Raw genomic sequence first — 12,981 nt, 5'->3', positions numbered from 1 at the left:
AGACCCAGGGGTGGGATGGGGGAGAGGATTTCCCCTTCAACTTTCTCCTGGTTTCCCAGAGGGCTGGTGAGGAAGGTAGAAACTGGTTTATGGTGAAGGGGGAGGTGGCAGCTAGGAGACCTTATTTTCCAGTCACTGTTCATTCACAGGAGCAGGTTACCTCAGGACTGAAATTCTCTGAGGAGGGGTTGGTTGAACCCTGAGGGCGTCTTTTCCCCTTATTACACCTAGTCGGGTTACTTTCCTGCATGCATTTGCACCTTTTAGCTAAATATGGCGTCAGTCAATCATACATCTTTTTAATTTTTTTTCTTTGAAGAAAATCTTTTCTATGTAAGATCATCCAGACCTGTATTTATGTTGTGTATTCTATCTACCTTAATTTATTTATATGGCATAGAAATACCTGCTGTGCTGAAAGATACATCAGCATGTCAAGGGCTGCACTGCAGAAGGGATAAGGCCATATAAAGAGATTTAAACAGAAGGCAGAGGCAAAACTTATATTGCTAATATTACCTTTACTGTACTTAATATAACAGCTAAAATTTATCACATGCATTTCTAGTATTCCCATTCCTTCACATCTCACTGCACTTTTCCCCACAAACATTTGAGAGAATGATCACATAATCAAATATATTAGAACACAAATTAAATCTGTAAGATTTTCCTCTAAATTTGGTTCTTTCTTCATATTGTCATTTTGTACATCTATTTGAATTTTTGGTGGGCAGAGAAATTCTTTTTTTTTTCCTACCATTTCTCATTGATGAAAAATAATTTGCTTCAGAAATTCTTTTGAATAAGAAGAGCATTTCAGAGTCATTGTTATTGATGAGCATGGTATTCTTACATTTATTTAGCAATGAGGTGGTCAAGAGCTGGAAGAGGCTGTTCTTTCACTGCAGGACCATTTCCCTGAAGGTTTGTAGACATTTTGACTTCCCATGCTTCTATTAAATTCAGAGTTACCCGTGAGGTAATTCATCCCATTGGAGCTTTTTCTGTAACAATTCCTCTACCACCGTTAAGGGAGAATCCCGCCCTTGAGAAATTATTGTAGAATTTCTCCTTTCCAAGGAGAAATTCAGAGAAATCATATACCCAATTTCTCTTTCCACAAATTTGGTGGAGAATTTTAAAAGGCTGTTTTGAAGCATGTTTGATTCCAATCTATACAGAGATTTGAGACTAACATCCATCCCTCACTATTATATCGATCTGTGAAGAAGGCCATTTATGCCAGCCAATTATTTTTCTAGTATTTTGTCCATTTTGCACAGTATAAACTTCTCACAGAAAAGACTCAGTGCTGTTCCATCCACAGGTTTGGAAATCAGATATAACAAGAGAGTGACAAGAAAGTTTAGGAACCATCTCCCTTCCTCACTGAGAACTGAGAATGGATACCCTATATCTTCCCCATTCACCCTAAATCCATACACAGATTTCAAGAAGGGAAGCAGGGTTTTTTTTTCTGTTTTATCTATGTCTAAAATTATATCTTACTTTCCAGAGTGATTCACAACACTTTAAACACTTTAAACACAAAACACAATACAAAATAATTAAAAAGTACAAACTGCTTGCTTCCAGTTTCATTCACTCCTTCTTATCTATCTCTACTTGGTCATCCTAAATTCCCTCAGTTTTCCTCTTCTCTTCCAATTTTGTTTGTATTATTTTTTGTTTTGGTTTAGTTGGGAAAATATGGAACCACACTTCATCATGTTCTCTCACAAATCCTGTATCTGTTTGTACTGAATTTTTATATTCATTTAACTTTCTGTATCTTGCTGTAAAACACAAATAATAGCCTGTTAACTGTGGCTAATTTTAACCAAAAATAACTATAAATGCTATAGTGTGCCATGTGCCATCATAGCCCCTGATCCAAAAAATATATGCCAGGAATGTGTGCAGGTAAATATGTGACCACAGGCATGGGAAATTGATTCACTTCTAAATACTGTTAAATTCTTCCAAGTAAATCCATCTATTGCTTGGAGATAAAGAAATACAACCTTCCAAGGGGATTTTGAATAATTCTATTCAGGCCCCTCCTCCCTCATTTCATCTGTTGCTTAGTTTTTAGAAATTGACTGCCACTGCAAAATCCTTCATTCTTTACTGATCTTGAGCATCATCCCTGACAGCTCTCAAGGTGTGCTTTTCAGTTGTAGAATGGCTTGTCCCCCACAATCAGATGAGCTCATATTTTTTGTGAATGGAAGGAAGGTAAGGATTTCTTTTCTCTAACAGAACATGTACTCTTTTTAAAAAAAAAAATTCAGGAAAGTTAGGAATGTGCTATGATGCTGTATTAATCCTGATCCTGCACACCAATTATTCTGACTTTCCATGAAGTTTTTTGACAATTCAGTATGTTATATCTTTAAGTGAGGCATCTGTGTACATGCAGTAGTAATTGCTTTCACATAAATAAAATTAGGTAATCATGACATACCTATTAAAGATGTAAATTTTCTTCAGTTATTTATATGCAGTAGGCTATGATAGGAATAAAGTGATCATTAAACCAGTGAAATGAACTCAACTGTTATAAAAATGATTTTGTGTAATATATTGTCATATTGTGTAACTATTACTTTATCACTGTAAGTAAGGTAAAGGTTTGCCAAGTCTAAGCTAATTAAGATACTGCTATATAATAATCTGAAAAGTTATTAAGAATTCTAGTCAGATGACACTTTCTTTTTCTATTTAAAACTAGGTAATTATGCTGTCTAATAATTAGCATCAATTTACAAATATGTTAAGTAGCTTTTTGCCAGATTTACTACCTACTGATGTTCTCAAGGGGAACTTTAGCCTGCATGATACATGCAAGAAAAAAAGAAGGCATCCAGAAATATAGGTCATATTTTATGAATATACTTATTCATAAATTTATTTATTCATAAATAAATACTTATTTCACAGAAATAAATGAAACCATATTAAAATTCTAGTGAGTTTGAGTTAAATATATTGTTCTTTTTGAGTTAACTGTATGTCTTTTTGACATCGATAGTGATTAACAGTGCAGAATTGCCTGGATTATGCCCATACTTTGAATATGTCTATTAAAACCCTTCTGGAACAGATGGGAGAAGAAGATGTAATAGCTGTGGTATATTATTATTAGATCTATTAATTTGATTTCAATAGTATTATTTGTAGTTGCAGCAGTAATAGAAAGCATTAACTTTTAAGTTTAGATTTATTAGGTAAAACCATACATTATATTTTAATGAAAATTGTTATTTAAAAAAAAACAAGATCACTCTCCTTTTTCAGACATATAAAAGAGGTGATACTTAATGGGTTTTTTGGGGGGGGCTGTAAATATGGATCTTTCATTGTCCTCATCCTTTAGGCCTGAAGCGTTTGTCTACAAACTACATTTCTGGTTTTTTATATTTTTAGAATTCTAATACAGTATGATAAAGCACAAAATAGGGTATTAAAATACAAAGAAATGCCCGGGAAACAACCTACTCCATTCCGACTCCCCACTACCTTAACATTTGGCAGTCTTCTTTTGCTCTTTGTCTTGCCCTCTTTTCTGCAAACATGACATAACAAGAACAGGTTCCAGTCAGGGGCCATTATCCTGCATATTTAGGTGCAGCAGCTGAACCGACCGAAAGTGTCAACTCACTCAGCAAGCAGATCCAAATAGTGGATGCAAATCTTTTTACAGGTTTACCAATTGTCCAAAAATGTCCAATCAGTTCTTTGCTAAGATTTCCCAGCATGACAAATGTATTTGCAACAAAGAGTAAAATGAATAATTACAAACAAGTTAAGAAAATGAATGCAAAATACTGATGAGTAGGTGCTAAATAGAGGTAAATCAGTAGGAAAAAAATGAATTTCAAAGAGTTTGAAAAAGGAGATTCTCGGTACAGCAATACTAATTATTGTAATAGTTAGTAGAACTATTGCAATAATACTAATGCCTCTATTAGTAATTAGGAATAAGAATAACTAGGAATAAGAAGTATGGAAAAGCTATCATAATATAATCCCTAAATAAAGATATTATCAGTCTGGCTAGCATTGTTTATGGTTCCTAGATATGCAGATTTCTTTTTTTCTTTTTGAAAGTCACTTTCCTGGATTGAGAAATGGTGCCTTGTTCCAATCAGTCTTGTGCAAAATTCAGCAACTAGGCAGTTAGGCTTCAGAGTTTTGAACAGATAATTTGTTCAGATCATAAGTCAAACTGGAACCATAATCCAGTCCTTACTCTTTAAAGTTATCTAAAATGCATACAATTACAGAGCCAAATTCCACTACAAAAATCACTGTAAAGTATCAGATTAAGAAAAGATTGCCACAGTTTGGAAGACTGTTTCTGAATCCAAGGAAGAGAAAGAAAAGTAGACCACTGGTGTTGGGTGGGCAATAAATTTAAATAAATACATAAACATTTTTTGCATTTTTATACCACTGCTCTGATGCAACTCACAGGTTCTACCTTCACCTCACACAGTTTCAGTTTGGATGGTAGGGTGAGGCAGGTATTATATTTTGGAGAGACAACTGATTTAGTCTAAAGAAGTAGGTGAATACCTGGAAGAATGTTAATGTGGTGCCTCAGGTTCATCCCTGGTTAGGTAAGTATGTCCCTTGGGGCTTTCCCAGAGTTTACCAGAATAAAAATTAATATAAGTCATAGCTCAGCCAGTCTTAACTTGCCATTCAATTAATAAAATAATCCAGCAGTAACAGAAGGAGATGGAGTGAATAACATTACTATTTCCCAAAAAATTTAATTAGAAACAAGAGAAGAACCAATGCCTGTTTAAACTAAAATTGCTTGCACTGTATTCCAAATGGTGTCAGTAAGGAGAGGCAAAAAACAAAATAACTTTCCACATCAGAAAAGGAGGGAAGGACAATGTGTCTATTTCTTTGTCTTTTGACTTCCTATGATGTTTCTTATGGCTTGTGCCTTGAGTTAGCTTTATCCCATACTTTTCATAATAGTTTAAGAACATAATATTGGAATATTTGCACAACAGGTAGCTTTCTCCTCTATTATTTCCACAAATGCTTCTTTAGAAGACCGTATCAGAAGTCCATGTCCTTTATAGGTCCTCACCCAAAAGTGGTTGTGCAATTACAATATGTCCCATGTAAGTTAATAATATGCATGTGGAAATGGGATACAGTGTCCCCAGACTGCATGTAAAGCTACAGAAACCAATTTTCATCAGGAAATGGATGAACATGTGTGGAGATCATTGTGAACTAGTGCTCACTGGATGCCATCTTATCCCCACTGATATGCAATCACAACCACATGTTTAGCACAGCAGGATCCCATACTGACAGATTAATGGTCCGCATTTTTTGTGGAAGTAGTGAGCAACATCCAATTAGTAGGCTTTGTTATGCAGAATGGTTAATTTACACACAAATTGCCCAGTAGATTTATAGTGAATCTGATTGTTGACTGTGGTTGTCATTAAACATACTTTGGCTATATTCCATCTTGACTACTATAATTGTCTTACTATGGAGCAGCCCTTGAAAAGTGTCTGAAAGTGGCAATGGATGCAAAATGTGGCAGCTAAGCTGCTAACTGGTGAGAGGTACAAGGAATATACGATGCCTGTACTGAAAAACTGCACTGTCTGTCAGTTGCTCACTAGAGCCAAAGGTGCTGGAACTGATCTTTACATCCCTAAACAAGTTGGGGTCAGACTCACAGGGGGGGCAGTACTGCTATTATGAACCTGTCCATTCACTTAGATCAGTAGGAGAGACACTTCTGAAGATCTCTGCTGACAAAGCTTACCTATCTAAGGTCTAGGAGAGGGCCTTCTCCTGGGTGATATCTCCAGCCTTCCCCCTGCTGTCCTGGTGTTGAAGAAAACAGCAGAAGCACACCTCTTTCACTATAGAAAGCCAGGGAGATGGCCTTCAGAAACCGTTAAGTAAACAAAACTGACATCTGCGAAAGAATATAGTATTAAGAAGAGACTCAGGCTGGCTCTTCCTTGACTCCCTGGGGTATAAAAGGGAGTGGGGGCGGGGGTCGAAGCACAGTCAGACTTTCAAGATTTGGTTACTAGAATCTCAATAGAGTTCTAGTCCTCCCATGGAGTCAGTTTCCTGATCTGGTCTACCCCAAAGGGTTGACATTCACCAAGTTTTAATTGTTAATTCAGCTTATTTTGTATTGATTTTAATTTTGCCTTGATTTTAATTCTATTCTTTTGGAATTTATGCTTTATAATTTGCCATAAGGGAGCCCAGAAGTAGAAAGTCTGCTGGGACAGGGATCCATGGTGGGGGATAAACTGTAGCGTTAAGGAAGAGGGCAGGATGACTGAGTAAATTCACCACTGAGCCACAGACCTTCACGTTGCATTGGATTTGTGACATGTCCCACTTGTCCCCTTCTTATCCTAATGATCGTATTGTTGTTTGAATGCCTGCAAGTCAAATAACTTTCCAGTATCCTTCTCTCCTAACTGATGACTCAAGTCTCTACACCCAAACATGCCAAGACATTTGTATGCCTGTAATCCTAAACCTAAGTAAGAGGAGAGACAGAATGTGCAGTATTAATTTCCGCCCTTAAAAGCATTGTTAAATCTTTTGGGGCAAAGTGCATTATATCCTTATAATGATTAAATCCTCTTTCAATGCAGGTGACAGAAAAATATGCTGATCCTGAAGAATACTTGCTTAACTATCTGAGAAAGGAGCGTATCCTTTTTTTCTACAGCATTTCATAACAAATTCTACTTATTATGCAAAATGCATAATGATTTTCCTGTAACTGAAGTAAACCTCAAACCACTAGGAAAACAAAGCCTTTCCGTTCGCATTTATTTATACTGTGCGAAGCAGGACCTCAAAAATTAATGGTTTTCTTAAAATACAAATAATAGCACTGATTGAAAGTATTATGTTTCAGTTGTGGGTGCAGGAAATGGAATATCAGAGAATGCTGCTTTTCCCACTTTTGTGGGACAAGCTCCCAAAGGTGCAACTTTAAACCAGCTAATAAAAGTTTGTGCTTGAGTTTTTCTTAGTTTACAAACATTGGTATCAAATTTAATTACCAGAACAGAAAATCCTTGAAGATATTGCATTGTTTATAGTGCCACTTGATGTTTACAGTGTTTTAAAAAATTAGCCTCTTCTCATTCCCTGGATATAATTTATACTAAATACACCTCACAATAGATAACTGTGTGGAGATTATTCCTACCCAGCTGTTTTGAAGGTTTTCAGAAACTTACATAATCTATTTAGATATTAAAAAATATGCAAATACAGTACTTACCTAGTTGCTGACAAAGTTTAGTTTATGATACAATTTTATTTATTTATTTTTAGACATATATTCTGCTTTTTCTATAGAAGCTCAAGATAGTATACATGGTGTTCCCTTCTCCAATTTTTTTCTACAACAAACACTCTGTGGGGTAAGTTGGGAGAGAGCTACCAACCCCAAGTCACCCAGTGGGCTTCTGTGGCTGAGGATGAACCTGATCCTGGGTCTCCCCACTCCTAGTCCAAAACCTTAACCACTGTATGTTGGGTTTTATCTGTTTTAGAAAGGCAAGTACTATAGATTTCTTAGACAGTATAGGTGAATGAACATTAATTTGGGGGTCTTCTTGGGCTCAGAGCCCCTGCTCAAAGAGCAGGGGGCAGCCATGGCTAGTATGGGCTTTTGCGCCAGTTGTACCCATTCCTGAATCAGGAATCATTGTCACTCGTGCCTTGATCACTGCAATGTGCTGTACATGGGGCTGCCCTTGAAAAGTGCCTGGATGTCTCAGGTCCAGAATGTGGTAGCACATGCACTTCTGGACACCCCAAGGTTCACCCATGTGACACCACTGTTGCACAAGCTGCGCTGGCTTCTGATGTGCTTCCAGATGCAATTCAGGGTGCTGCCTATCACATTTACGGCACAGGGCCAGGCTACTTGCAGAATCACCTGTCTCCAAGACTACCTGCCTGTCCCACTCTTTTTCTCTTCTGCAGGGGATCTTTTCTATTTCAGGGAATCTCGGTGAATACTTGAATATCTGCTTTTTACAAAAGCTCTGTAATTATTCATTGTTGCTTGTCTGACAATTTTAAAGCTATTCAGGAACTGGGGCATTTTTCTTTCAGGTAAAAGGAATAGGTAACTCACTGCAGGCCATTTACAGTACCCAAGGTGCTCTGAAAGCATGCCACCAAAATCAGCAGCAAAATGGACAATTTGTAGCATTGCAATATTTGCCTGATTTGGAACTATTACTTTTCTGCAGTTTTAAGGGGGCAATTTTAAGGGCCAAATAGGAATGTAAGGCCTCCTTTGTGAGAGAAAAGCTCCCATTTACATGCCCCAAAACACAAACAAGCAAAAGTTGACTGAAAAAGTTTTGTCCTGCTTCTTCTGGTGAAGTACACTTTTTAAAAGAAAATTTAAGCTTTTAACAGATTTTTAGAAAGTTAAAGGTACAAAACACAGAGTAAGAAAAAAAAAACTATAGGATGGATGGATGATGGATAGGTAGGCAGACAGACAGACAGGATTTTCAGTGATGCTTTATCCTCTTCCATTTGTTTTCCCAAATGCTAATCTAAAAATTTGTACTTTACATTAAACGTTGAACATTGAAGGCTGTTGCTAGTATCTGTTATTTCATCTGTTATTTTTTATCAGTCTCATGACTCTTTTCTTAGAAACCATATTCCAAATGTCTAAATTTGCTTTGCTGTGTGATATGTGGTGTGAAAGGCAGCCATTCCTGCTTATGTTTGGTTAAACTTTTATTATGGATATATATTGGATATAATATGCCATTACCGCATATTCTCCAATTTTAGTCTGCCAGTCTTGTATTGTTGGCAAAGTTTCTCTTTTCCAATGTTATACCAAATGTGTCCTTAGTGAAGTTTTTCATTTATATTTTCTGGAATTATGTGAAGTCCACTTTCAGTCATAGAAATTCACTGAATAACTTTGGGCCAATCATTCTCTCTCAGTCCAGCTTACTTCACAGGGCTGCTCTTATGGGAATAACATGAAGGAAGATGCCTATGAAAGCTGCCAAGCTCTTGGAAAAAAGGCAGATGTATTGTTAACAAGTAAGAATATAATAATTAACCTTTGTCTAGTATCCTAACTTTTTAAGGGCACCTGACATTTCCTGATTAGGATAATGACAGGGAATAGACCAAAGAGATAGCCAGTTTGAACCACAGGTTGACCTTTCAATATGGGGAGCAGGATAGATTTAGAAATGTGTAACAGAGCATCCTCACATCTCTTCTGCTGGTAGGTATCCTTCTTGTTCTTGTTCTTCCTCCAGGTAAGCTAACCTGATCTTTATTTATTTTCTTCCCACTTGCTCCCTGTGGAAATTGAAAGTAATGGGGAAATTGTTCTGGAAAAATACCCAGTATTTAACAGTAATCAACTTTTCCTTCCTTAACAATGTGCCATATCAGTCTGCCTGACTGGAACTAAATATGGCTGTGGAATTGGAGGCTGTGGAGCCTGCACTGTGATGATATCAACCTACAACCCTGACTCCAGAAAGATACAGTATCCTTCAGAAAAGGGGAAGGTGGATTCTGCATAAAGGTTATGCAAGCTAAGGCAACTATCTGATATTACTTTCACCCCAAAGAATTGGGGGAAATACAGTTTGGTCCAGAAAAAGAATAATTCTCGTCAGACAAGAACAACCAAAAAAAGGAATGGCAGAGGAATTGGAACCTCAGCAGGCCAACATGGGTTTAAGAGGCCTGATGCCAAGTTTTGGTTGAAACCATAAGGACCTGCTCTAACTTTAGTGCTGTCAAAAGAAGACATTCATTGTCCCTCACTCCCCCTTCCCTTATTTTCTAAGGTGGTGGGATGATTGTGAATCTCTGTAGCACTTCTCTTGGTTGCAATTCTTTTGAATCATTAGTAAAGTAAGAACAGGTTATAACTGGAATCATGATTGATGGAATGCATCCTTTAATCCAATCCTATTTAGTACTTTATCCTCTATTCTAATGCTTCTTGTTGGTGTCCAGTCCAAGTCTGGTTTCAGAGTAATAGGCGGTAAGAAAAGAAAACAGGGCCTTGCAGGGGACGATCAACAATTAACATTTGGATCCCAGACTGACCAGGCACTGTTCCTCACAGCTTTTTATTTGTATTTAACTTACAGGAATTATTTTTAAATTCTATTCTATCTATAATGGAAATCAATTTGCATCAACTTTGTCCCAAAACATAGAAAATAACATTGCTCCAAGGTACTGACCCAGCCAGTAACAGTGGGTTCTCTCTGGAGGACTATGGAATGCTGAAGTCCCAGACAATTTGTTGCATTAAATAGTCTGGAGATCATCTGAAACTATCTTAATGGTTAGGCATGTGGAGATTCTCCTTTACATCCCAAAGACATTATCCAGCCAACTCTTGTCTACTTCCATTGTGCTCAGTCCATGGTGCTGCAATAACCACTGTAGAAGGCGTGGGAACCACGAAGACCAAACTTAATCCTATACAGGTAAGAGTAATAGATCAATTGTTATGTCAATTAAGATTTGATGATTTACAGTGCTTATTTCATAGCTGAATTGAGAATTTCAGCCTATGGTTTTTCTCAGGCCTCGTTCATACCATCTGAACTGGAGAATAACTCCTAACAGTTTTCCATTCCCAACTTCCTCAGCTATCCCATCTCACCAAACATCTCTTTCTCTTTCTTCTCCTTATCTGGTTGTTGTGGTTGCACCACAGATTCTTCCTTCCTCCCCTTCCATTGATATGTGTGCCAGGGTATCTGGTGAATGTGTTGCTGCTATAGCAGTGACCCATATATGCCAGAGAAGGAGGAAACCCCCTATCACCCCCTGCAATGTGGGATCAGGATTTATGACAGATTCTATAAAGGGTTGCAACTGGACTTTTATGTGGTATTTTGAGACAACAATGCAGTTGGCTGACCCCAGTTCCAATGAGGCCCTTGGGAGCGAGATCTCCATTTTCTGGAACATTTTTTTTGACAGTAAATATTTGGCAGATTGTCAAGTTGGCTACTGGCTCTGCATCCAAAATGTGGATGCACCCAGCAGCTTTGTGATATGGAGATAAAACGATTGGGAAGATTTCTTCTTAACTCCTGCACTGCAGGCTACTGTTTAAGGCAGTGGAAACTAAATATAGCATAAAGGTTGTGCTGCATGTGATGAAAATCTGTATAGACATCACCCCCCTGCGATGCAAGTTTTGCTCCAGATTCATGCAGTGTATGCAGCAGAGGAGACACAGAGCAGGACAACCAGCAAGCAAAAGAGTGTCCACTATGCCAAAGAAAGATGCAAAAATTAGTATTAAAGCTTCTAAAAACCTTCCCCAATGTTGTGACAATTTATGTAGCCATTAATTTGGACATATGTTGCATACACAACAACATTTTCTCTTTTTAAAAAAGTTGATCCTTAATTGCTTTTTGTAGCAATCAGAAGAAAAATCTGTTTAAAAACCCAGTAAATATAGAGTTGGAATAAGATCACAAAGATAACATTTTATAAACAAATCACAATTGCAGTAACAGTTAATTCAAGTCCAGGAGATTAAAAAAATAGTTATAATTATATGTACAAGACAATGCTTTCCCATGGATCATCCATTCAGATATTATTTTGATTCCAGGAAAGGCTGGCGAAGTGTCATGGTTCTCAGTGTGGCTTCTGTACTCCTGGGATGGTGATGTCTATGTATTCTCTACTGAGAAATCATCCTGAACCCAGCATGGAGCAGATCACTGCATCTCTGGATGGTAGGCTGGCTTTCTCCCAAAAGCTCATTAACAGTTTGGACACACACTAAAAGAATCAGCTATTTTTATGTATCTAGGTGTTTGCCTCCTGAACGGCTCTTACTTGGCTCTGCTACTGGATACTTCTAATATTTGTCTTCTCTGCATGTGTCTGCTCTCCGCCTGTATTAGATACATAGGCTAGAGAGGGTATAACCAATTAGTGAGCCTCCTCCTCAGATCTTGGCTCCAGGTGGCCTTAGCTATTTTGAAATATTTTTGAAGTACAAATGGCACAAAATGTACACTATCAATAAATTAAAACATATAAGGTAACCAAGTTTTAATTAAGGTATGGATAAGGTGCCTTCTTCACATACCCTTTAACATTATATTTTTTTATCAGCAGAATAACTTTAATTTACAGATTAAGTTTGTTGAAGGGAGCAAAGATTAGACTGGAGGGGAAGCTCTTCTGGCATGGAGATCTCTCCTATTCCTGCAGAGAACTGTTTGGAAGAAAAACTGCTGCATTCTTTCTACGCACGGAATAAAATTTTATTTGAAGATATTTCCTGCTGCTTTGGTTTTCTCTTATTAAGTAGTTTTATTATATAATGGTTGTCATTTTTGTTTCTTTTGTAAATTGTGTAAAGTTAGTGTTGATTATAATTGTTGTTAGCCTCCCTGAGTGATGCACATGCATGAAAAGGGTGGCATGAATGCATATTCATCTCTGAAATAAATTTATCTCTGTGTCTGATCATTTCTTCCAGGTAATTTGTGCCGTTGCACTGGATATAGACCTATAATGGACAGCTTTAGTGCTTTTTCTTTGGTAAGGAAACAAACGGCTATATCAATGTATTCATTTTGCTGAAGGTGCTCATTAATGGGAGAAGGTGCAGGTACTATTCCATTTGCAAAAAATGATTATTTTACAAAGGAAAGAACTAAGTAGAAAATCTGGGTCATATCTTTTATATGCTTCCATATTGAATAGAAACAACATTCAAACACTATATTCTATAAAAATAAACATACTGTATACACAAAAGTTGCTCCAACTTGAAAGCCTGTCCTGCTGGATTTTGGGAAGGGTACATAATGACTTTTGGTTATAAGTCCAATTCTTGTATATTTTACCTTGATATGTTTTGAATTCCTAAAAAGGCACCGGAAGATC

The 12,981-nt window shown here is 37.2% G+C and overlaps 1 protein-coding gene across 1 annotated transcript in view; it reads left to right on the top strand.

Moving 5' to 3' along the window:
• The first annotated feature begins 2,187 nt into the window (after nt 1-2,187).
• AOX1 (aldehyde oxidase 1) overlaps nt 2,188-12,981 on the top strand; it is a 71,668-nt gene continuing 60,874 nt past the window's right edge. Inside the window, exons 1-6 of the mRNA XM_088135667.1 lie at nt 2,188-2,241; nt 6,675-6,732; nt 9,484-9,580; nt 10,433-10,541; nt 11,690-11,816; nt 12,572-12,633. Of these exons, the coding sequence (XP_087991793.1) occupies nt 2,188-2,241; nt 6,675-6,732; nt 9,484-9,580; nt 10,433-10,541; nt 11,690-11,816; nt 12,572-12,633 (507 nt within the window). The remainder of the gene's footprint in view (nt 2,242-6,674; nt 6,733-9,483; nt 9,581-10,432; nt 10,542-11,689; nt 11,817-12,571; nt 12,634-12,981) is intronic.

Source organism: Python bivittatus, unplaced genomic scaffold, assembly GCF_059951505.1.
Source record: "Python bivittatus isolate LINGU-HERP-01145 unplaced genomic scaffold, Pbiv_v1 ctg000200_np1212, whole genome shotgun sequence".
In the NCBI taxonomy this organism is placed as follows: Eukaryota; Metazoa; Chordata; class Lepidosauria; order Squamata; family Pythonidae; genus Python; species Python bivittatus.
The sequence above is the reverse complement of the archived record's forward strand: the minus strand, read 5'-3'. Positions and strand labels throughout refer to the sequence as shown.